This window comes from Pseudophryne corroboree, chromosome 5 (assembly GCF_028390025.1).
Source record: "Pseudophryne corroboree isolate aPseCor3 chromosome 5, aPseCor3.hap2, whole genome shotgun sequence".
Taxonomy (NCBI): domain Eukaryota; kingdom Metazoa; phylum Chordata; class Amphibia; order Anura; family Myobatrachidae; genus Pseudophryne; species Pseudophryne corroboree.
The window spans coordinates 50,189,298-50,215,697 of record NC_086448.1 but is presented as its reverse complement, the minus strand read 5'-3'; the positions used below and the strand labels follow the sequence as shown (position 1 = coordinate 50,215,697).

At 45.4% G+C, this 26,400-nt stretch overlaps 1 protein-coding gene across 2 annotated transcripts in view; it reads left to right on the top strand.

Annotated features, from left to right (window-relative positions):
* PHF20L1 (PHD finger protein 20 like 1) overlaps positions 1-26,400 on the top strand; it is a 274,345-nt gene that overhangs the window by 209,088 nt on the left and 38,857 nt on the right. For both annotated transcript variants that reach the window (XM_063921261.1, XM_063921260.1), the window contains exons 10-15: positions 39-212; positions 715-909; positions 16,506-16,721; positions 18,627-18,680; positions 20,546-20,641; positions 25,842-26,006. In XM_063921261.1, coding sequence (XP_063777331.1) covers positions 39-212; positions 715-909; positions 16,506-16,721; positions 18,627-18,680; positions 20,546-20,641; positions 25,842-26,006 — 900 coding nt within the window. The remainder of the gene's footprint in view (positions 1-38; positions 213-714; positions 910-16,505; positions 16,722-18,626; positions 18,681-20,545; positions 20,642-25,841; positions 26,007-26,400) is intronic.

Below are 26,400 nucleotides of genomic sequence, written 5' to 3'. Positions count from 1 at the left end.
ATTTCATGTCATGATCATTGAAGGATCTTTCTTTATAGGTACAACGCACAGCGCAAATCTTTCTAGGTCCTCTGGACGCAAAAACAACCGAAGGCGAAGATCTCAACGCATCGCACCTGAAAGCTCCGCCTCCTTTCCCTGCCTCCCCTTCAGTGAAGGAAAAAGCCTTCTGGGCTACGTTCAGACTCCACAAGACCTTTCATTAGCGAGGGGTAATTAATTAATTTAATGAGTTCCAAGCGGACAGATACTTAACCACTGGCCATTCAATTACATTATTGAAATATAACTATATAATGTCCTTTTGTAAGAAATTTGGGTAAGATATTGGTTTTAGTTAGGAAAACAAAGGGATTATGCAGGGGGATTAAACTTTTGGCCCTCCATCTTCTGTGGAACTACACATGCCAGCATGCCTTAATAAAACTCTAGCAGGGCTTGCTGGGATGTGTGGTTCCCCAGCAGCAGAAGGGCCACATGTTGAATACCCCTGTATTAAGGAATAAATTAGCAATCCAACATATTTGATTTCACTTAAAAAGTAAAACCTCAAACATTTACTCTGCTGTTTATTAATGGGATATTTTGTCATGTCTAGGGTTGCATGCGGTTTAATGCCCAGAAAATGTTACATACATTAGCAGCTGTATGATATATGTTTGTGCAACGGGACGTCACATTGTAATATTCTATCGCATTTTTTTGTTTACATAGTACCCGATGTTACGTTTGTGCCTCAGGAGAAGCTTGAACCTCTTGACCTAAGCCGTAGCGCGGAAATCACAACTCCCATACTCCCAAAATCCACTTTTCTCACTGACTGTCCCATTAAAGAAAAGGAACATTCACAATTGATAACCTATTCTTCCAAAGTAATAGCTGATGGCAGAATCACTTCAACATCTTCAGGTAAAGCTCTTACATTTACAAGCACATTCCCTGTGTCTTAGTATGTGTGTGGGAAAACGTGTAGACGACAGAAGTGCTACTCTGCGCAATCCAAGCCTCTTCTCCACCTCATCTTCAGTGGTGACGGCCAAGTGTGAAAATCTCTGCTCCGTTGCTGCTTCTGTATAAATTCTGACGAAAGTGGCTGATTTTCACTCCTATAGTAAGTACAATATGGCTGCTCAGGACTCCAGATTAGACGACTTTGTTGATGCCTATTTTTTACAGCTGTAGTGTGCAATTTTAGTTACAACACACTTGCATAGATTAAAGCGACAAATAGTAGTTAAAATTCCGCCCTGAATTCAAAAAGGATCTGTATTGTTTTTGATAAAACTATTATTTTACTAATCATTATATTTATTAGATTTTAGATTACTACATACATCAATAAATAGTTAAAATATCATTTATATATATATATATATATATATATAGAGAGAGAGAGAGAGAGAGAGAGAGTCTTAGGGTGCACTCTTTGGTAATTAATTGGATGGGTGCAATAATTATAAATAATTATAAAAAGAACGGCACTCCAAACTTTAGTCAATTGCATAAAACCGTTTATAATGTTAACAATGTTTCAGACGACACAGGTCCTTTCTCAAGTAATGCACTACCTGAGAAAGGACCTGTGTGGTCCGAAACGTTGTGCTTTTTAATAAAGTGCCGTTCATCAATGAACTGCCCTCCACACACACACGCGTGAATATCGTACATATCTGTGGTCTCACTCAAGGGACTTTTCAAAGCAGAAAAATCACATCAGACGCATCCACTTAATGCTATAACTTTCATTTTATTTATGACTTTCCTCAGGGATACATGTAGTGTGATTTCTGCTTTGAAAAGTCCCCTTAAGGCCTCCAGTTCTGGTGTGTTTGTAAGTGTGTGTATATATTACCTAGCTTCAACCCTTAATCCGGACATTATTCTATTCTCAAAGCTAATCCTTGTCCCTAACCTACAGTGTACACCAGCAGTTGTCTAAATTGCAGCGCTACCACTGTAAATTGCAAGCAGTTCTTTTGGGGAGATGTGCTTGCAATCTGCATGTGGAAGTAGTTTCATCCGTAACTCCAGCATGCGTGTCCCTGTATAAAATAGCATCTAATGTGAACGCAAAAGCCAGGGAGAATGTAATAAAGCTTTTTTTTTTTTTTTTTTTTAACCCCTGTTAACCCGAGAGAACTCTAATTCAGTTTATATGTTGATACAAACAAATATGGAGGTCCATAAAAAAAATAAAAAAAAAAAGATATCAAACATTGATCGGCCATGTGTACATAGCGTGCGATATCTGTAAACCACATATATTGGGAATAACTGCGTGATACTGGTTTTCTGCTCCAGGTTTGGCATTTTAAATGATTCTGCTGAATTTGTTTTAACAGCGGTACTATAGTATGCTCTGTGCCGTTATCAATTATTAAATAAGAAGAGGCCTAGCACAGGCTGGGAGCCTGTCTGTCTGCTCCGTAGTCTCCTTTGTTATCCATTCTCTACCCCAGTGCTGTCTCTCAACCACGTCAAGTGTGTTATTACAAGTGAGTTATTATCACAAGTGTGTTATTAGTCTGTTATAAGGAGAACGTTAGATGCTAGACCCCCTGGATGATTAGACACGTCTCCCAGCGTTCTGCATCCCGTCTCACAGAGCTGCTGCATGCCAGCAGTCCCTCAGTACAACAGTTAGATAAGATGGGCCTCAGTGGACAGGCTGTAACTTATTAAGAGGCCTTACAGATGCTGCCACTGGGTCAGAGAGGTCTAATCAATCCGCTAAATAAACAAGGTTTCTGAATGAGGGAACAGGCCTGCCTGACTGGAAAGCTAGGGAAGGAAGTGCTGCACTATCCTGACAGGAGACGGAGAAGTGATTTGCATCTTTGTGTGCAAAACATTCCCGGTTTACCGTCATTTGTAATTACACAAATGCTTTGAATTCTCCGTTGATCACTGTGCACAAAGTATACAGTAGGAGAATCCTGTTGACAGCTTGGGAATAGATTACTCGCCAACCAAAGCGTTAGTGGCCGGCACGTTAACCCTTTATGTCACAGATAGATTAAACCTTTTGACTCCTGATATACCGTATATACTCGAGTATAAGTCGACCCGAATATAAGCCGAGGCACCTAATTCTACCACAAAAACCTGGGAAAACTTATTGACTCGAGTATAAGCCTAGGGTGGGAAATGCAGCTCTAGCCGTACACAGCCCTCAGTGCCAGATATGCCCTCATAGTGCCAGATATGCCCCCACAGTGCTGCCAGATATGCCCCCACAGTGCTGCCAGATATGCCCCCACAGTGCTGCCAGTTATGCCCCCACAGTGCTGCCAGATATGCCCCCACAGTGCTGCCAGATATGCCCCCACAGTGCTGCCAGATATGCCCCCACAGTGCTGCCAGATATGCCCCCACAGTGCTGCCAGATATGCCCCCACAGTGCTGCCAGATATGCCCCCACAGTGCTGCCAGATATGCCCCCACAGTGCTGCCAGATATGCCCCCACAGTGCTGCCAGTTATGCCCCCACAGTGCTGCCAGATATGCCCCCACAGTGCTGCCAGATATGCCCCCACAGTGCTGCCAGTTATGCCCCCACAGTGCTGCCAGTTATGCCCCCACAGTGCTGCCAGATATGCCCCCACAGTGCTGCCAGTTATGCCCCCACAGTGCTGCCAGTTATGCCCCCACAGTGCTGCCAGATATGCCCCCACAGTGCTGCCAGATATGCCCCCACAGTGCTGCCAGATATGCCCCCACAGTGCTGCCAGATACGTTCCCTCCCCAAGTGCCAGGTATGCCCCACAGTGCTGTTACTTACCCCTCCGTCGATCCCGCGCTGTCTTCTGGAGGGACACGAAGCACACAGCGTGCGCGGCTCTCCTGTGTCCCTCCTGCATCTTCGGCGGCCGCGGCGGGTCTATTATAGGAAGTGCCGGTTCGTGATCAGAGGTCACGAACGGGTATTTCCTGTAATAGAACCGCCGCTGCTGCCGCCGGAGATGCAGGAGGGACACAGGAGCGCCGCGCGCTGTGCGCTCCATGTCCCTCCTTCACACTGCTCTGCCTCTGCCTGCACTGACTCGAGTATAAGCCGAGGTGGCTTTTTCAGCACAAAAAAAAGTGCTGAAAAAGTCGGCTTATACTCGAGTATATACGGTATATTTTTTTCTTATTAGCCAAGTGAAATGGGCCACTGTAGTATGAATTTCAGACACTCGTCCAATTTGGAAAATAAACTAGCATCCACCTGTAACCTTATTCATTTAAATTTTTTTTTTAGGCAAGGAATAGTTTTATTTCAGCTCATTCTAGGGGGTAAATTTACTAAGATGGCAGTTCTATTTAAGATAGGATGTTGGGCATAGCAACCAATCAGATTCCAGGTTCTATCTTCTAGAGCAGGCATGGCCAAACTGCGGTCCTCCAGCTGTTGTGAAACTACATATCCCAGCATGCCCTAACACCGTTTTGCTGTCAGAGAATGCTAAAGCTGTCAGGGCATGCTGGGATTTCACAACAGCTGGAGGGCCGCAGTTTGGACATGCCTGTTCTAGAAGGTGCTAGAAAAATGAGAAGTAGTATCTGGTTGGTTGCTATGGTGTTTTTTTCTGCCTGCTGTAATAGTTTATCCTTTGTACTAAGTGCTATGTTTTTGAGGTCTGTAAATCGGCTTTGAGTCCTGCTGGAGAAAAGCATTATATATATAAATAAATGTGTTATTGTTATTACAGTTCTCAGTCTTCATAGGCTTGTGCGTACAGATACTGACGCAGACATAAGTCTGAGAATCTTAATCAGATACCACCACATGTTGTATGCGTCTGGAACAATCTAGATTTGATAAAATCCACAATTAAGTGCCTTTTTTTGCGGCTGTGATCGCGAAAACACATGGATCCGGGGACTTATCCTGGATCCTGTGTTTTTCTCATGAAAACTGGTAAATTTTACCTAAAAAAAAGGGCATTAATTGAATTGTCTCGGGGAAAAAAAATGGGCAAAAATTTATGAAATAGCCCATTTTTTTGTGGAAAAATTTGCCATGGCTAATTGAATTCCCCCCTATGGGCGGTATCCAATTAGCCGTGGTAATTTACCGCGACTAATTGACTCACAGGGGCTATCCTGTTAGCCCGGATTCTGGCACTTACCGGGGATTTGGTCCGAAAACACATAGGATCCGCAAAAAGCCGTGGACCTATGTGTTTTCATGCAACAAAAAAGGGTAATTTTCTTGCAAAAAATGGGTCTGTAATTGGATTGCCCAATAATTATCATTGGGCAAAAACTATGTAAAAATATATTATTATTTTTTGTGTGAGAAAAATGAACACAGCTAATAGGGTACTCCCCTATATCTGAACATCTTTTTGATTATACTAGTGTTTAGGAGTGGCCTTGTGTCAGCATAATAATAATTGTAAGATCTCATTGGATGTGATTGCTCTGTGCAAGCAGAATCACACGTGGGAACCTTACGTGACAGCTGTGGCAGAGGGAGAAGCTGAACGCAGAGCATTGGCTCAGCAATAACACGGACGCCATATTGGATTAACGTGAGCCATTTGTCTTTGGTTATATCTGCCTACCTCGTGTGCTTAAGAGTTGCAGATGTTGGTTATGCACTTAGGTCAGACATGTCCAAACTGCGGCCCTCCAGCTGTTGTGAAACTACATATCCCAGCATGCCCTGACACAGTTTTGCTGTCAGAGAATGCTAAAGCCGTGTCAGGGCATGCTGGGATGTGTAGTTTCTCAACAGCTGGAGGGCCGCAGTTTGGACATGCCTGACTTAGGTGTAGTCAGGTGTCTTAGATCTTGGCTGTCTGACAGTGTGCTGTACCCAGTATGGAGCTGTCCTTTGTATACTTGTATTATCACAGTGACTGCTATAACGTTAGTGCTTTATACATTGTCTGAGAGAGGTGACACCCATGTGAGGGGAGTAACAACATTGTGTAGCTATAGAGTTAGTTCCTGTACTGTACATATATTTTGCTGAGACTAGCATTTTACCCAGAGGGATTTTTTTGTAAGTCACTGATGTGTGAAGGAGAAAAGCAAATTGTTCAGTAGATGGCTTAGTGTTACTGTGCTGCAGCTGCCTGGGTGGAGGCACCTGGAGGATTGTGGGAGTTGTAGTTACCAGGACTTGGCAGTCTTGTTTTTCTTGATATGATTTTTATGTAGTGTTAACATCATCAATGACTATAAATTTCCACTGATGTTACTGTGACAATATCACTCTGCATAGGTATATTTATGCACTTTAGTAGAGGATATGTATAGTGCTTTCACATATCTTCTTTTTTGTTTTCTACAGTTTTTCTATGTTAAAGATTTCCCTGTAAGGGATGGGGTAACGTTCTTCCTACTGGAAAAGATACGACTATTAGACGTCATCAGAGTTCTGTGACAATATACAGCCTTGTGCTTTTACCCAGGTCACAGAAATCTGTGTTGACTTTTAATTTCTGGTTATAAATTATAGTAAGAGTTGCATAATACCTTATCGTACACACATTTTCCCTAATGACCACCAACCTGATGACATCAGAACTCGCAGAATATAAACTGTGACATCAGAACTCAGTATTTACAACACTGTATTCACCCCGCTGTGATACTTACCTGTGCCAGTATTGCTCTGCTCTGTCTCCTCAGCGGGAGTGGCGGTGGTTCCTCCTATACTTCCGCTGCGCGTAGCCAACTCATGGCATGCGATTACAGATTATTATATAGATACATATAATATATAATTCTACAAACTCTGACACTCCTTTGAAAGGTCAATGCCCAGGTGCCATTCCAGTAATATAAACACCTTGCTGCTGGGTGGCACTCCCAGCGTTTCCTGCTTTCCTCAGTCCAAGGTTTATTCCAAACTGTCTTGAGACCTGATTGGCTGCAGCAGGTTGACTTGACACGAGGGGAAGGCACTTTACTATCTGAGCAGGCAAAATGTGAATGATAGACTTGCAGACCTGCTCTGCAGAAATACACTATCGATTCATACTTGGGAAATTTTGGATGCAGCAGCTCAGCAATTAAAATTTTGGCCCTTTAAAACCAAAAACAAAAGGAAACCTTTTTGAAGGAAGTAAATACTGTTACTGCTGATTGGACCAAGTTCTGCATGTTTCTGCAAACGTTACTGCACCGACAGGTGGCAGAAGGAGTAGACCGTATTGTATGTCTCAATGTTTCACTTCCCAGCCATCCATAGAAACACAGCAACAATTATTATCCCGTTAAATATTACTCCTTTTTTAATACTGCCCATCTGTAACTTAATGTCAGATAAAATAATGTACGTGAGCCTCAGAATTCTTGTCCTCAAGAACTGATTAGTTTGAAACCTTTCTTGCTGCCTCACTAATGAGCGTTTTCAATTTTCAACACCCTTTATGTCTGTACATCAAAAGATATGATTAGCGGCCCCCTTGCCATTCAGTGTCTCATTGTGGAGACTGTCAGGGTCGTCTGTGCAGCATAGAGATTGCATTACATCTGTAGCTGCACAAAGACATTGCAGTATCCCCATAAAAGACTGATTTCACTGAAATGTGGGTTCAAGACAGAAAATCCATCCTAATTAGCAGCGCTGTATACCCTGCAGCCTCTGCTATGTTATTATGGACAGCTGACGGCGTGCTACACCGCTCTGTACATCTGCTGTCTTCTTACGTTGGGCGCTATAACATTTCTGTTCCTGTCTGGACTTTTTCCTGGGGTAATCCTATCAATAAAAATGTAATTTCATTATAAATTATCAGAAGAAAGTGAGGAGGGGTTGTCAGTCACTGCAGCTGGCTGTTGCCTAGATATCGCAGTGTGGAGGAGGACAACTTCAGCCTGTTCTGCAGTATTCATGTATCAGGCTTAATGTCCAGTGATCTGCAGCTTTGTGACCAGGAGAGATGGACACAGGACTGACCAGTCTCCTCTGCAGAGCATCAGCCCTTCCTGGAGTACAATGCCGCTCTTGTGAGTGCACTTGCTGCCAGTTTTCCCTGCTGTCACATGGTAAGGCTATGCTTCATACAATACAGGTCTGTAATGCCCAGCTGGGGTATTTATTTTATCATAGGGGCTAATTCAGACCTGATCGCTCGCTAGTGTTTTTTTGCAGTCCAGTGTTCGCATAGTCGCCGCCCACCGGGGAGTGTTTTTTTTTTTAGTTGTGCAAGTGTGCGATCGCATGTGCAGCCGAGTGGTACAAAAAAAACTTTGTGCAGTTTCTGAGTTGCCCAGGACTTACTCAGCCGCTGCAATCACTTCAGCCTGTCCGGGGCCGGAATTGACGTCACACACCCGCCCTGCAAACGCTTGGACACGCCTGCGTTTTTCCAACCACTCCCAGAAAACGGTCAGTTGATACCCACAAACGCCCTCTTCCTGTCAATCACTTTGCGATCGGCTGTACGAATGGATTCTTCGTAAAACCTTTGCACAGCAACAATCCGCTTTGTACCCGTGTGACACGCCTGCGCATTGCGGTGCTAACGCACGCGCTGTAGTGACCTGATCGCAGCGCTGCAAAATTAACTAGCCTGCGATCAGGTCTGAATGACCCCCATAGAGTCTTGTTATTTTGCAAAGTCATCGGTGTACTGGGCAAAATCGGCCCCCTTTAACCCTTTATGACAGAGATGACACTGGTAAAGTAGCGGAATGAGGCCCTAAGTAACCCCCCAAAATTATGGTATGGTCTTTTAGAGCCATTGTCCATGCTAATGGACAAGGATTTGATAGCGTTGTAGCTCATACACCAAAACGTTTAGATCCATTCTAATTCATTATTTTGATACTCGAGCAACTCCAATTACTGTTCGCATAACGAGTTTGATGAAATTTCGATTGATAAAGTACGTAGTTTTACTTGTAAAGTGGGATACTCCCCTCATGGCGATTTTTCTGGGTGAAGCCATCTTTCAAACCCTCAGCGGTCATTGCTGCCATCTGCCGGAAAATGTTCATATTTTTGTACATTTAAATGGACATTGGGATTTGAATGATGACCATCGTCACAATACAGTCTACGCAATACATGATGTCCATTTAAATGGACAGGGGGTCATAAAGGGTTAATATTTTAAAAGCCGCTCTCTGCTCCAAGATTGTCTGGTTTGTTGTGTCTGATATAGAGGTGGGAACTGTTCCCGCAGCTGGGGCCTGTAGTGCTGGAACAGAGAGCATCTGCCAGTCCTGTGCCGCAGAATAGTAAAGCGTTAACCAGCGTCATTTCCTAGCAGTCACATTAGGATCTGAAAGAAATCGTCTACGAGCCAAGTTGGTGCCTTAATATTTTCACAAGGTGCTGGAGAGTCCCCGAATCTTGTAGTTGTACAGATGTCTCTACATACACCCAGCCTCAATACCGCATGCAGCACGAGATGCCTGGTACAAATGAGATGCCAGGTCCTGTGCACCTCTAACGTCAGAAATGCACCTTAGTCGCAAAGCGATGGGGCTAGGACACACGCAGAGACTGTGCTGATTAATGTGACATATGACACTTGTATATTGTGTGTGACTGAGTCTGTATACAGAACAGAACTTGTATTGGAAAAAGCTGCAGCTGCTACATCATAGCACGTTGTGTACAGATGCAGAGACTCAGCCGCACACAGATACACAAGTGTCATGTATCACATTAATCAGCAGTCTCCTGGTGTGTCCTTGTTACATTGCGTTGCGATTAAAACACATTTTCAGCAAAAAAGATGCCCGATGCTAGCAGAGCCTCACGCGACCTGGCGCGCCGAGAGGTGCTGTTTGGCGCAACTTTGAAAATAATGTATGATGACAAATCTGTATTGCCGGCATGGGATTTTGCAGACTTGTCACTGGGCGCTGGGTTGTATGTCGCAGGAAATTGGAATATTGCGGTGTTCCCTTGTAGACCAGTTTAAGCAACCTGAATGACATAGAGCGGTTTGCTGCGGATTGTTTGCAGATCTTTTACACTTTGAATAAATACGAGGTTGTCATATGAGGTTAACCTCTTCGGTGGGTCATTATTGCGCTATCCGATAATGTCATGTGAATGGTGTTATACAGTAGGTTAAAGAAGCATTACTTGAATTACTAGTGTCGTAAGTACAGTATTGGGCTTGAGTTAGTTGGTCTGGATGATAGATTGTGAGGGACACCTAGTGACAGTGGAGCCATCTGATTGGCTAATGCCTCGCTGATATCACTAGACCCTATTGAATTGGTAGGCTGCAGAATGCCAAGAATGCTGATAGCCTTACAAAAGCATCAGTAGGACAAGTGGTGGTACTCCCAAATCCATACATGGTGAGCTCTGAGCGACATTTACACAGTGAGTTTTGTACGAGCCTCATCTGTAATGTGCGCGCAGGCATCTGGCGGCAAGCAACCTTTGTTATTGTGTCCTAATGCGCTTGTGCAAGAGCAGACGCTGTGTTTGTCAGTCATGATAAATGTGTTTCCAGTGTGTATTACCCGCATTCACCCTGCAGGAACACACACACAGGTTTATGTAAACTAGTGGGAAATGTGCTGTAACCCAAAGCAGCCTATCAGATGTTCACTTTCACTTCACAAACTGTAACAACTGGAGGTTTAAATCTGATTGGTTGCTATGAACTACTGTAGATTCTCTCTTTCCCATCAGCTGTTATAAACCTCCTCCATTGTGGCAAAAACATATTTTCTGTAGCATCCATAAGGGATATTGGGGAAACTAGTACGATGGGGTGTAGACGGGGTCCAAAGGAGCCAGTGCACTTTAAATTTCTTCACAGGGGCTGCTGGCTCCTCCCCTCTATGCCTCCTCCCACAGGCAGTTTAGAAAAAAGTGCCCTCAGGATAGGATGCACATCTCTGCGCTCCATAGAGTTTTCTTCAATTTCTTTTAATCTTTTATTATTTCCGGTATGCTGTCTGGGCAACAGTATACCGCTAAGATCTCCTGTGTAGAACTGACACAAAAGGGCTTGACTAGCACTTGTGTGATCTTTTAAGCTTAAAAGGAGACTTTTGCCAGTATAATATATGTATGTAACTCCAGCGCCATAGGAGGGGGCGGAGCTACCTCAGAGCGGGATCTGAGGCGTTTTGGCACCTTCCTCAGCTTACTACAGCCATTTACAGCACACACAGCGCTTCCTGATCCTCAGACACACTGGATATCTGGTACAGGGCGTAGCAAAGGGGGAGAGCTGCTTGTGTACACTATCCTGATCCTATCTAGGACAATAATTGTTAATGTTACTGTATAATAGGGAGCTGACAGCCTCACTGGGGCTGTGCAGCTCAGGGTGTGCTGGTGTCCTCTCTTCTATGTCTCCTCTCACATACAGTAGGGCAGGCTTGCATTATAACTGTCTGTATGTTATTGTGCTTACTGTGAATATGGGTAAACACAAGCTGTGCAGTGTATGTCACACTAGATTCTCTCCCTTATCTAATTTCCTGTGAACAATGCAGTCAATATTCACAAATCAGTGAAGGGGCTGGGGGAGAGGGTCCAGAGCCCCACTGGTTAGGGTCTCTTAAGACTATGATATCAGATATGTCATCCCAGCTCACTGCTAATGTGCAGAAAACTCAGCTACTACAACAAGCTGTTGCAGATTTAGCTGCTAGGTCTGATGCACAGCCCCCCCCCCCCCCCCCCTCTCTCTCATGCAGGTCCTCAGTAGTGTGGTTTACCTGCTATTCTATCTGATACAGATGATGATATACATTAATACTCGGACTTCTGCCATGGCAGTGTCGGCGCGCAGGGCCTTGTGGTTGCTTCAGTGGATTGCGGATGCAGAATCTAAACAGTGTAGAATCCCTCCCCTTTTCTGGGGAATGGCTTTGTGGGGTCGAATTGGATACCTGGATTTCCAAAGCTACGGCTGGGAAATCCACGTTTCTCCCCTCCGGGACCCCGTCGGCAAGACGCTCCTATCCTGGGCTGTCTGTCCAGTCCTTTCGGTCTCGCAGATTTCGATCTAAGGCCAGAGGTGTCTCCAATGCGGCTAGAGGCACCAGAGGTAAGTCCAGAATACCTGCAAGGACCAGCTCTCAGGAACAGTCCACCGGTTCTGCTTCAACTAAGGCCTCAGCATGACGGTGCCCACCCACCCCGAGGGGATCTCAAGGTGGGAGCTCGACTGCGTCACTTCAGCTGCGTCTGGGAAACTTCCTGCCAGGATGCCTGGGTCAGAGACCTCGTTTCTCAGGGCAACAGGCTGGAGTTCGACAGTACTCCTCCCTCAACGATTTTTCAAATCAAGCTTACCAACTTTCGAGGATATGCAGGTTACGTTACAGCAGGCAATCCGAAAGTTGGTTCAGTCCCACATCATTGTTCCAGTACCACTACTGCAACGCGGCACGTGGTTTTACCTAAACCTGTTTGTGGTGCCGAAACCGGACGGTTCGGTCAGACCCATTTTGAATCTCAAATCCTTGAATCCTTGCTTGAAGGTGTTCAAGATGGAATCCCTGCGAGCAGTGATTGCGGGCCTGGAAGAACAGGAATTTATGGTCTCCTTGGATATCAAGGATGCCTATCTCCATATTCCGATTTGGCCGCCTCATCAGGCGTACCTGTGGTTTGCCCTACTGGACAATCGCTTCCAATTCCAGGCACTGCCCTTCGGCCTGTCTACAGACCCGAGGATATTCACAAAGTTAATTGCGTAGATGATGCTTCAACTCCGGGTCCAGGGGGTCAATGTGGTCCCTTATCTGGCCGATCTTCTGATAAAGGCAAGATCCAGGGAGCTTTTGTTGCTCCATATCGAGCGCACCATCCATCTTCTGTCAGACCATGGGTGGATCCTCAACTTACAGAAGTCCCACTTGGAGCCAACTCAGAGGCTCCTGATCCTGAGGATGTTGCTGGACACTGTGGCCCAGAAGGTGTTTCTACCGGAGGACAAGGCGAAAACGCTTCAGGAGATGGTCCGCATGGTGCTCTGACCTACTTGAGTGTTCGTACATCTTTGCATAAGATTGTTAGGAAAGATGGTTGCCTCATACGAGGCGATCCAGTATGGGAGGTTCCATGCCAGAACGTTCCAGTTAGATCTCCTGAGCAAGTGGTCCGGCTCACATCTACAGATGCAGCGGATGATTTAGCTGTCGCCTCAGGCCAGGATTTCCCTCCGGTGGTGGCTACAGTCCTCCAATCTCCTGGAAGGCCGGAGTTTCAGGATTGGACCCTCCTCACGACGGATGCGAGTTTGATAGGATGGGGAGCTGTCAACCAAGGGGCGCAGTTCCAGGGCAGGTGGTCAGCCAATGAAAGCCTCCTTCCAATCAACATTCTGGAACTTCGGGCGATCTACAGTGCTCTGCTTCAAGCCTCTCCTCTGCTCAAGGATCATGCAATCCAGGTACAGTCGGACAACGCCACGGCGGTGGCGTATATCAATCGACAAGGAGGGACAAAAAGCAGAGCCTGCAAGCGAGAGGTGCCAAAGATACTCCTCTGGGCGGAAAGAAATGTAAGAGCCATGTCGGCAATCTTCATTCCGGGTGTGGACAACTGGGAGACGTCACGATCTCCACCCGGGGGAGTGGGGACTCCACCATCTGGTGTTCCAGCAGATCATCGACCGGTGGGGTTGCCCACAAATAGACATGATGGCTTATCGTCTCAACAAGAAACTTCCCTGGTATTGCTCACGAACCAGGGACTCTCAGGCGAGGGCAGTGGACGCACTGGCGTCGCCTTGGCCGTTCCGGCTAGTCTACCGGTTTCCTCCGATCCCATTGCTCCCAAGGGTGCTAAAGCGAATCAGGAATCAAGGTGTCCAGGCAATTGTGATTGCCCCGGGTCGGCCTCGGAGGGCGTGGTACGCGGATCTTCTGGACATGTCCTTCGAAGACCCTTGGACTCTACCACTCTACCAGATCTTCTTCAACAAGGACCGTTCGTCTACCCGGACTTACGGCGGCTTCGTTTGACGGCATGGAGGTTGAGCGGAATATCCTAGTTTACAAGGGCCTTTCCAAAAAGGTTATTGCTACCATGGTTCAGGCCAGGAAACCTGTGACGTCAAAACACTATCATCATATCTGGAGGAGATATGTCTGTTGGTGCGAGGAACGCACGTATCCGCCTGCTGAGTTTCACTTGGGACGTTTCTTACGTTTCCTGCAGGCTGGTGTGGATAAGGGCTTACGTCTGGGTTCCATTAAGGTCCAGATTTCAGCCCTCTCCATTTTCTTCTAGAAGAAATTGGCAGTATTGCCAGAAGTTTAGACCTTCTTGCAAGGGGTACTCCACATACAACCACCTTTTGTGCCGCCTTCAGCACCCTGGGATTTGGATGTAGTGTTGGCATTTCTACAGTTCTTCTGGTTTGAACCTCTGATGACGGTAGAAGAGAAGAACCTCATGTGGAAGACTGTGATGTTACTGGCCCTGGCTTCTGCTCGAAGTGTTTCAGAATTGGGGCCGTTTCGTGTAAAAGTCTGCACTTGGTCTTTTACGAGGACAGAGCGGAGCTCCGGACTAGACAGCAGTTCCTGCCGAAGGTTGTCTCCGCGTTTCATCTGAATCAAACGATTGTGGTTCCGTCCAGTTCTGACGCTTCTGCTCCTCCGGAGGCATTGGTTGCTGTGCGTGCCTTGAAGATCTATGTCAAGTGCACAGCTCGGGTCAAAAAAACAAATTCCCTATTCGTGCTCTATGATGCGCAGAAAAAGGGTTACCCTGCTTCAAAGCAGCCCATTGCCCGTTGGATTTGGCTTACTATCCAACAGGCCTATGTGCCGGCAGCCTTACCTGTTCTTAAGTCTCTAAAGGCCCACTCTACAAGATCAGTGGGCTCTTTCTGGGCGGCTGCCCGTGGAGTCTCGGCCTTGCAACTATGCCGAGCTGCTACCTGGTCGGGGAAAGAACCCAAATTTGATACCCTGGCCAAAGAGGATAACCAGTTGGGCAGGTGGTGCTGCAGCAGTCTCCGCATGTTCCAGCCCATTCTGGAAACTTTGGGAAGTCCCCATCATACTAGTTTTCCCAATATCCCTTATGGATGCTAGAGAATATAGCATTTTAATACCTACCGGTAAATCCTTTTCTCGTAGTCCATAAGGGATATTGGGCGCCCGCCTCAGTGCGGGACTTTTCTGCAGGTTCTTGTTCTATAGTTACCTGTTCAGCTGTTGCTGTTGTGGTTACCAGCCGTTGCTGGTTGTTGTATGTTAGTGGTGTGCTGGTGTGTACATCTCACCACCCTTTTCTGTTATCATATTCCTTCTCTCTTATATGTCCTTTCTCCTTTGGACATGTTTTTACTTCTAACTGCCTGTGGGAGGGGGCATAGAGGGGAGGAGTCAGCACACCCAGTTGAAGAAATTTAAAGTGCACTGGATCCTTTGGACCCCGTCTAAACCCCATCGTACTAGTTTCCCCAATATCCCTTATGGACTACGAGAAAAGGATTTACTGGTGGGTATTAAAATCCTATTTTAAATCTTACACACACACACACCACAGACAGACACACACACACACACACACACACACACACACACACACACACACACACACCCCCACCCACCCACCCACCACAGACACACCTTCTATTTGATACAAGTTGGACAAGTAAGGAAATGTTTCCCTTTGAACTATGCTAATAAATAACACTCTGTGTGGCAGATGTGTTAAGCCTGGAGAAGTGATAAAGCAGTGATAAGTGCAAGGTGATAACACACCAGCCAATCAGCTCCAAATTGTGCAACTGTAATTGCCACAATCTTGACCATTCCTATAGTCTACCTAGATCCTCAGTCATTTGTTTACCCCTCCTGGTGTGTCTACCCTGTTGCATACCTTTGTGTCAGCTGCAAAAAGGCATACTTTCCCTTTAATGCCATTTGTAATGTCACCAATGAAGATATTAAAAAGCACTGGTCCAAGTACAGATCCCTGGGGTACTCCACTCGTAACATTTCCCTTCTCTGAATGCACTCCATTTACCACAACTCTCTGTTTTCTATCCTGCAAACAAGATCTTACCCATTCAATAATCCTAGTATCCGATCCCAAGATTTAAAGTTTATTTGGCAGTCTGTGATGTGGAACAGTGTTAAAAGCTCTACTAAAGTCTAGATAAGCTATATCCACGGCTCCACCTTTATCCATTGCTTTAGTCACACAGTCAAAAAAGTCAATAAGATTTGTTTGATATGATCTCCCCCCCGTGAATCCATGCTGTTTGGGATTGTAAATTGCTGGATTTGAGATCATTTACAACTCTTTCTTTTAAGAGTGTTTCCATCAATTTCCCTACTACTGATTTAAGACTCACAGGTCTGTAGTTGTTTGCCTCTTCCTTACTTCCATTTTTGTGCAGTGGGACTACGTTTGCGTATCACTTCTCCAGGCTTAATACATCTGCACCAGTGTCTTATATTGTCATGTTGATTATTTTTGTACTTACTGTCCGACTGATTTATGAAGATAGTGCCGGTTTATCACTGTATGAAGGCTGTTGGGGTACAATAGACTGCAAAGATTGTTCTTATTAGTCTTTGATTATTCCCTGTGTACCCCTTTGCAGATCCTGAGCCCTGTAACCTTTCCTTGCACACGGACATGACTTTGCCAAACAACGTGAAAGCAGCCAAGGGGAGCAAAAAGAAGAGACATCCCACGCCTATAAGTGCAGAAGGGACAGAACTATTGCCCACTCCTGTACCAGGAAACAAACTCTCTGATATTTTGCAGGAAAAAATAATTAAGAAAGTGAATGAGAAGGACAAGCATTCTGAAGTTGGTAAAACTACCTTGCTTTCTTATCTCTCTACCAATACCCACACAGTATATATTAGTCCACACCTTATTTGTTCACGTTCCATGAAACGCTCCACTTCTCGCTTGGCGCTAGTCGCTGGCGAACTAATCCATTAGGAACATCACGTACGTCGTGCCTTATGTAGGGTCATAGTGAAGTGATCGGATTAAGGGTTGTGGCATAACATGTCGACGGTCAGACTGTCGACAGGATTATGTTTACATGGTCTCATAATTCTGGGTTGGCAAGTCTTTCACGTGATGTCATGCAGAGACGCTTTGACTCTCCCCTCTGTTTTCATTTTAATATCCTCTCCATCCTTCTGCTGAGAGCTGTAAACCTTTGTCTGTTTAGTAGACTGTGTCTGGTAGCCATATGTGTTTTCCCTCCAGAGATTTTGAAAAGGAGATAATGATTTGTAGCAGGCAGTTTCGAAGATACTTAACTTGCTATGTAAAGAAAAACACAAGCCACCTAAGTGGCATTGCTGGTTTAGTAAACTATTTTACCAAATTCATGTGCATATTAAAAGTATAAGGAAAACAGCCATAAAGCAGGTAGTAGGACACATATTGCAGCTAATGGGAAATATGAAAAAGTCCAATGAAAATGGACCAATGCTTCCTGCAACCCTCCACGTCTCCTTCCACTGAGCCCTCGGGTTCTCCTGAACAATGGCCCTCATTCCGAGTTGTTCGCTCGCTAGCTTCTTTTAGCAACATTGCACACGATAAGCCGCCGCCCTCTGGGAGTGTATCTTAGCATAGCAGAATTGCGAACGAAAGATTAGCAGAATTGCGAATAGAAATTTCTTAGCAGTATCTGAGTAGCTCGAGACTTACTCCTACACTGCGATCAGTTCAGTCAGTTTCGTTCCTGGTTTGACGTCACAAACACACCCAGCGTTTTCCCAGACACTCCCCCGTTTCTTCAGACACTCCCGCGTTTTTCCCAGAAACGCCAGCGTTTTTCCGCACACTCCCATAAAACGGCCAGTTTCCGCCCAGAAACACCCACTTCCTGTCAATCACACTACGATCACCAGAACGATGAAAAAACTTTGTTAGGCCGTGAGTAAAATACCAAACTTTTGTGCTAATTTACTTGGCGCAGGCGCACTGCGAACATTGCGCATGCGCAGTTTGCGACTAATCGCTCCGTAGCGGAAAAAAAATAACGAGCGAACAACTCTGAATCACCCCCAATGAGAACAGAATATTGAGTACACATTTATTTCTACTCCACTGAGTTCAAGTAACTATCCGCAGGGTGGTGTTTGCTTGTTTGTCCCACTCATATTACTGTCATGTAGTGTACACGGAATCACAGACGGACTGATGAACATCTAAGGTAACGGTAGGGCATAAATCAGTGATTGAATACTTGCGTTAAAATGTGAATGATATACCTCAGAAGATTGCATTGGGCCAGCAGATTGCACTGCTGTTTGAAACCAGCACCCACCGAGGCGTTGTCGGTGCCCCTCCCGTGGTCTTTTAAGGCGGGGCATCAACACCACCATAAGATGATATTCGCAAAGGGGAGAGCAGCACTGGACTTGCCAGAGCCTGTGGGGAAAACAGCCGGAGCTGTGGGGCGATGCGGTCTACTGGGTGAAACAAAAATATTTTCTAGTTGACTTGGTACTTTGGTTGAATTTTTATTGTTTTCTTTTTTTTCTTTTCAAAACAATAGATTAATGGTCAGTTACAGTGCTAAAGTGCAATTTTTATTTTCACAAACCTTAAGTACACATTTATCATTGCACAGAGGAATTGCTTTCCCTGATACTTTATTAAGGTATAATTAACAAGGAAATCATGTATGTCTTGTTAATATTACTATACTTTACATTGATCTTTTTTTATTATATTTACAAATCAACAGGAATTGTGAAATCTGAGAAGAAAGGGAAGGCAGAAGATAAGTCATCATCCTCTGGTAACAAACTTTCCTCTTCTTCTTTTATATATTGATCAGTTTACGTTGTCTATCTGTATGCAGATGTATAGCCCTTGATAATTATCCAGAACAAATTATGATTGATTGCGGAGTCTCGCCACTGACCTCTTCCTGTATTCTCCCCCTGGCGCTGAATATATATATGATCATGTAAACGAAATACTGTGCATTGAGGGATCTTATAATAATTGTTCCTGCATTTATTACTAGAGTGATTACATCAGATTCCACCCATATATATATATAAAATACTTTGCAAAAGTTTTAGGCAGGTGTGGAAAAAACGCTGCAAAGTGAGAGTGCTTTCAAGAATACAAGTGTTAATAGTTCATCAATTAACAAAATGCAAAGTGAATGAACAAAAGAGAAATTAAATCAAATCAATATTTGGCGTGACCACTCTTTGCCTTTAAAACAGCATCAATTCTTCTAGGCACACTTGCCCATAGATTTTTAAGGAACTCGGCAGTGAGGTTGTTCCAATCATCTTGGAGAACTAAACCACAGATCTTCAAGACACAAACATTGTTACTTTGCAGCATTATTTCCACACCTGCCTAAAACTTTTGCACAGTACTGTATACAGTATGTGTTACCATCCCTTGCGCATTATACTTAGGTTAGTGGCACTCATGTTTTACAATAATCCTGACATTGTTGGATGTCCATGTCTTACCCTGAAGTGATGAGAAAAATGATGCAAAGGCTGCTTTATTTAATTAGTCAAAATCATGGATTTAACCAATTTGTCTGAACGACAGGTTTTGTCCGTTTTCCTGTGTTTGGGAGCAAATAGTCGTTTGTCATTTGCTCTTATCCATTACCAGGTTTTCATTCCAAACAGCCAGATCATCTGCCAGATAGTTGTATCAGGTTGAGGCTAAGAGACCGGTGGTCGGGATCCTAGAGGTCAGCATACCGACCCCTGGGATCTCAACCGCAGAATGCCAGTGTGGGGGGGGGGTGAGTGCAATAGAGCCCCCCACCCCTTCCCTCGCTGTGCTCGCCACAGGTTCTATTCCCAGGGACAGCCACGAGTGGGAATAGTCCCCGTTAGTTGGCATGCCGACTATCGGGCGTTTGGTGACCACCGGGATCTTGAGCGGGGGTCACATGACCGCATCCCAGTTGTATCCTGTTTGAACAGCTTAAGCAGAGAGGTATGGTTCCATTCATGTGTGAGGCTCGTCCATTTCCATTACAAGCCAGATACAAGCCAGTATCCTAGGGTACCTCCATTGATATCATTCTGTTGGTGAATGTGGTCAGAAGATGACCACTACTGGTCCATATATGGCATCCTCTTCCAGCTACACTGACAGGTTCCAGTTCTCCCGAAATAGGTTCATGTGCTCCGTCCTTCCACCCACCGGCTATGTGTTGCTGAATTTGGCCTCCTATTTATAATAGCACATGTAAGTGTAGCTGAGCAGCACGGTGTGTGGCCCTGGGATTTTTCCCCCATCTGCCCATTTACCCCAAAGCGTTCTCTCCAGGCATGCAACGTCGCCATCTCTCTGCGTACAGGGATATTACACGGTGGGATAGAACACATACAATGATCATATACAGTAGATCAGTGGTTCCCAAACTCCGTCCCCAACAGTTCATGTTTTCCAGGTCACCTAGGAAGTGCACAGGTGTATTCAATACTCACTGACACATTATAAAAGATCCACAGGTGCAGCTAATTATTTCACCTGCGATTCTATGAGGAGACCTGGAAATCGTGAACTGTTGTGGGTCCTTGAGGAACCACTGGTATAGATGGCAGCATTGTGAATGGCCCTGCAGTCTCACCGTGTCTGCTCTATTCCCTGTTTCATGCTTCTGTGTCCTAACAGGTAAGAAGAAAGAGAAAGACCTGAAAGATAAGAAGGAGAAGGATCACTCCAAGTCAAAGAAGAAGAAGAAGAAAAAGAAGAAGACCAAGCAGCACAGTGAGTGTGTGTGTGTGTGTGTGTGTGTGTGTGTGTGTGTGTGTGTGTGGCCAGGATGTTACGTGTGTATGAAAGGAAGCTACCGGTCTCTGTTATTAATGGGTCAGTCGTGCCCGGTATTCTGTAGTGGATGCTGTAGAAGTGGAGGGGGTAGGATGAAGTGGTGTCTGCAGTGGTGGGGTTAGGAGCTGGCAGCTAAAACAGAGATGGATATAAATCTGATACTAACATATATAATAGGTTATTATTGAGATGGGTAACCTACGTGACACAAGTGGGGCGTGTGTATTAATCACGTCAGCCAGCCATGCTCTCTGTCACGTGTCAGAAGGAAGGAAGTGGAATAGGCAGGCACAGTGAGCGTTGTAGACTAGCTGTACACACACTCTGTGGACCTGTGCATTCATACATGGGGGAGCAGTGACATCACAGTGACTACCGTGAGGACGTTCTCCGCTTTTCCCCTATGTCCGATCCCGTTTCTGCTAATAAATGTGGGAGGAGCTTCATATGTCTGTAAGGAAGCTGGGAGGTATTACTTTATTTTGCAGCCGGGCTGCAGTGGAGTCTCAGTGCAAAACATTATGCCTAAGTGTTTCACATAACCGGGGATTATTATTATTTATTTATTAACAGTTTCTTATATAGCGCAGCAAATTCCGTTGCGCTTTACAATTTGAAATAACAATAACAAACTGGGTGATAACAGTCATAGAGGTAGGAAGGCCCTGCTCGCAAGCTTGCAATCTATAGGGAAATAGGCATATGTACACAAGGATAGGTGCTATCTATTGCATAGAATGAGAAGACATGTGAGGATGTGTGTGGACTGTACAGAGTGGATGTAATTTGATAGGAAGGTTTATGAAAGTTATGTGGGCGGTTCAGGAATTTGATACGCTTGCCTAAAGAGGTGAGTTTTGAGGGGATGTACAGATGTGTCCTTGTTACATCCTTGCTGCAGTTATGCTAAACAGCCCTTCAATTTGCGCCATGCCGTAGCAGGACTATGTAGCGCCGAGCGTCTTTCTTACATCTTTTGCAGTGAAAATGCATCTAAGAATCAGAATCCGTTTTATTGGCCAGGTATACTTGCGTATACTAAGAATTTGTGTTCGCTTTGCTATACAACAGTCAAGTAGGTAACAGATAAGCAGGGGGAGGGGCAAGTAAAGTCATACAGATAGGTATACTGTAGGGACACAAGTTACTTGTACGTCTAGTCAGTCAATGTTCAGGAGTTCAGAAGGCGGACCGCTTAGGGAAAGAAACGTTTGAGGCTTCTCGTGGGCCCTGTAACGCCTGCCTGAAGGAAGCAAGGTAAACATGCTGTTGCCGTGGTGTAGCTGGTCCTTTACTATCTTCGTTGCCCGCTTTTTAGCTCTGGGCAGGTACAGGTCCTGGACTGAGGGAAGGTCGGCCCTGATGATCATCTCTGCGGTTCTGACCACCTTTTGGAGCCTGCGTCTGTCCCTCGCGCTGGCGGAGCCGTACCATACCAGTATTGAGGAGCACAGTACTGAATCCACAATCGCGGAGTAGAAGAGGAGCAGAAGCTTCTGTGGGATGTTGAACTTTCTTAGTTGCCTGAGGAAGAACAACCTCTGCTGCGCTTTTCCGCCAGTGCCTTCAGTGTTGGAGCCCCATTTAAGATCCTGGGAGATTGTGGTCCCTAGAAACTTGAAGAAGTCCGCTAGCTATACCACACGGTCGGCAATCGTTAGCGGAGGTGCACTTGCTGACTTCTTCCTGAAGTCCACTATCATCTCGACAGTTTTAAGGGGGTTGAGCTCAAGGTTGTTGTGGCTGTACCACTGGGCCAACCGGTCTACTTCCCATCTATAAGCCGATTCGTCCCCGCCCTTGATGAGGCCGATGACGGTGGTGACGTTGGCGAATTTGATGATCTTTACTGATTGTGCCTCTGAGGTGCAGTCATTTGTGTACAGGGAGAAGAGCAGGGGTGAGAGGACACATCCCTGAGGGACACAATGTTATGCAATGGGACGCAGAAGCAGCTCCTGTTGATTAAGATTATATGCAGCATGCCTATATTCTGTGTGTAATAGTGGCTCTATCTACATTTGTATGCAAATACAGTCACAGTCGCACACAGAATATATGCATGGTGCATATCATTTTACTCAGCAGAATCTGCTCGTGCGTCCTATTACATTACATTATGATTAAGACACATTTTCACAGAAAAACGCAAAACAAGACGCTCAGCTGTACGGAGTCATACGGCACTCATGCGTTATGTGTAAAGCAATTTGTAGCGCATGGAGCAAAGATGTAAGAGCACACATCTGTATCACAGTGTCATCATTTACAATGTTGACATAACAGTGTTGACAGTTATGTCGGCATCTGCAGAATTTGGACATGTTGACCTGTATAATATCAATATTCTGCAGGGAGGGGAGGATTAGGGTTAAGCTATGGGAGGGGAGGGTTAGGGATAGGCACTAGGGAGGAGGATTAGGTTAGGGACTAGGGGGAGAGGTTAGGCATTAGTAAGGTGAGGTAAGGGTTAGGCACTAGAAAGGAGGATCAGGATTAGGGTTAGGTTGTGGGAGGGGAGGTAAGGGTTAGGTTAGGTAATAAGGAGGAGGGTTAGGCATTAAGGAGGCGAGGTTAGGGTTAGTCTATAGGGAGGAGGATTAAGGTTAGGCACTAGGGGGAGAGGTTAGGCATTAGTAAGGTGAGGTAAGGGTTAGGCACTAGAAAGGAGGATTAGGGTTAGGTTGTGGGAGGGGAGGCAAGGGTTAGGTTAGGTAATAAGGAGGCGAGGTTAGGGTTAGTCTATAGGGAGGAGGATTAAGGTTAGGCACTAGGGGGAGAGTTAGGGTTAGGCACTAGGAAGGAGGATTAGAGTTAGGCTATGGGAGGGGAGGTTTACAGTTGGGCACTAGGGAGGAGGATTAAGGTTAGGGTTAGTCTACAATAGGGAAGGTTAGGCACTAGGGGGAGAGTTAGGGTTAGGCACTAGGAAGGAGGATTAGGGTTCAGCATTAGGGAGGAGAGATTAGGGTTAGGCACTAGGGAGGAGGATTACGGTTAGGCACAAGGGGGAAAGTTAGGGTAAGGCTATAGGAGAGAAGGTTAGGCACTAGGAAGGATTAGGGTTCAGCATTAGGGAGGCGTGGTTAGGCACTAGGGAAGAGGAGGAGGATTAGGGTCTGGCTATGGGAGGGGAGGTTAGTGTTAGGCATTAGGGAGGAGGAGGAGGATTAGGGGGATAGTTAGGGTAAGGCTATAGGAGGGAAGGTTAGGGTTAGGTAGGGAGGAGGATTAGGGTTCAGCATTAGGGAGGCGTGGTTAGGGTTAGGCAATAGGGAGGAGGATTAGGGTTAGGCAATAGGGAGGAGGATTAGGGTCTGGCTATGGGAGGGGAGGTTAGTGTTAGGCATTAGGGAGGAGGAGGAGGATTAGGGGGATAGTTAGGGTAAGGCTATATAGGAGAGAAGGTTAGGCACTAGGATGGATTAGGGTTCAGCATTAGAGAGGTGAGGTTAGGGTTAGGCAATAGGGAGGAGGATTAGGGTTAGGCTATGGGAGGGGAGGTTAGTGTTAGGCATTAGGGAGGAGGAGGAGGATTAGGGGGATAGTTAGGGTAAGGCTATAGGAGGGAAGGTTAGGGTTAGGCACTAGGAAGGAGGATTAGGGTTCAGCATTAGAGAGGTGAGGTTAGGGTTAGGCAATAGGGAGGAGGATTAGGGTCTGGCTATGGGTGGGGAGGTTAGTGTTAGGCATTAGGGAGGAGGAGGAGGAGGATTAGGGGGATAGTTAGGGTAAGGCTATATATGAGGGAAGGTTAGGGTTAGGCAATAGGGAGGAGGATTAGGGTTAGGCTATGGGAGGGGAGGTTAGTGTTAGGCATTAGGGAGGAGGAGGAGGATTAGGGGGATAGTTAGGGTAAGGCTATAGGAGGGAAGGTTAGGGTTAGGCACTAGGGAGGAGGATTAGGGTCTGGCTATGGGAGGGGAGGTTAGTGTTAGGCACTAGGAAGGAGGATTAGGGTTCAGCATTAGAGAGGTGAGGTTAGTGTTAGGCATTAGGGAGGAGGAGGAGGATTATGGGGATAGTTAGGGTAAGGCTATATAGGAGGGAAGGTTAGGGTTAGGCACTAGGAAGGAGGATTAGGGTTCAGCATTAGAGAGGTGAGGTTAGGGTTAAGAACTAGGGAAGAGGGTTAGGATATGGGAAGGGAGGTCAGGGTTAGACACTAGGGGGAGAGTTAGGGTTAGCCATACTTACAGTGGGAAGTCATCAGATTATCACCGCTGGGCTCAAAAGATATCTGGAATCACCAGACCTGACATACTAGGTAAATCACCAGGGATCCGGATTGAAAGTCGACAGTAACTAGGTCGACAATGTCTAGGTCGACCACTATTGGTCGACAGTAACTAGGTCGACAGGGTGTCTAGGTCGACAGGGTCTTTAGGTCGACATGTTCTAGGTCGACAGGTCAAAAGGTCGACATGAGTTTTTCACAATTTTTTTTCTTCTTTTGAACCTTTTCATACTTAACGATCAACGTGGACTACGATTGGAACGGTAATCTGTGCCGAGTAAAGCAGTAGCGGAGCGAAGGCACCATGCCCGAAGCATGGCGAGCGAAGCGAGCCTTGCGAGGGGACGCGGTGCACTAATTGGGGTTCCCGGTCACTCTACGAAGAAAACGACACCAAAATAACATTAAAAACTCATGTCGACCTTTTGACCTGTCGACCTAGAACATGTCGACCTAAAGACCCTGTCGACCTAGACACCCTGTCGACCTAATTACTGTCGACCAATAGTGGTCGACCTAGACATTGTCGACCTAGTTACTGTCGACTTTCAATACCACACCCAAATCACCACTAGGCCACCAGTGATGTTTTGTCAACATTATAATCATGTCAACAGTTCGCCAGTGTTGACATGCCGAACCCACAATTTAAATTAGTAGTTTAGTGGTTTTAAGTTATTTTATGGCACTCCGTCATCATATAACAATACTGCTAATAGTTTAGATACAGAAATTATTAAAAGAAATGTGATTGGTCACTTTAATCTTCCGCCTCAGTGATGTTGTTTCTGCTCACAACACTGCCTCTAAAGGGTGAAGGTAACTGGTGAACACGTGTGTGAGTCGGCAGCATAATTGTGGGATCATTTTACTAAATGTGAATTTGTGATGATTTTGCAGAATATTCAGATTATGAAGATAGTTCCGTAGACTTCATAGAGCGAAGCTCTTCTCCCGTGACCCGCTTATCCTCCTGCGTGCTGACCCCCAACAATGCACTGACAGGGAAGAATACATCGTTCCAGTTCCCCCGCGCCATCCTATCTGTGGATCTGACCGGAGAAAGTACGTATCGTCCCAGATCAGAGACCTCAGTTCAGGGGCCAGTCCATAGAAAGGGAAACCTACTGTAACCGAAAAAATACAATTTCAAAATCACTGCTTTTGTCAGGGTAAATTTGGTGTAAAAACAGTGTTTCCTGTACTGGTGAAGAGATGTGTGGCAACACCAGTATTTCTGTCAATTCTAATTCTAATGAAGGTAGGTACTATTGGAAACAAAGTCACGTCAATAGCAATATTTCATGAGAAAGTTTTAAAGGTTTGTTATGACTCTGTAATAATTTAAATGTTTTGTACACATACTTTAGTGCATTTACTACTATATATAAAATAATGAACATGCTATAAAATATTATTTCTCTAGCATCCATAAGGAATATTGGGGAGACTTAGTACG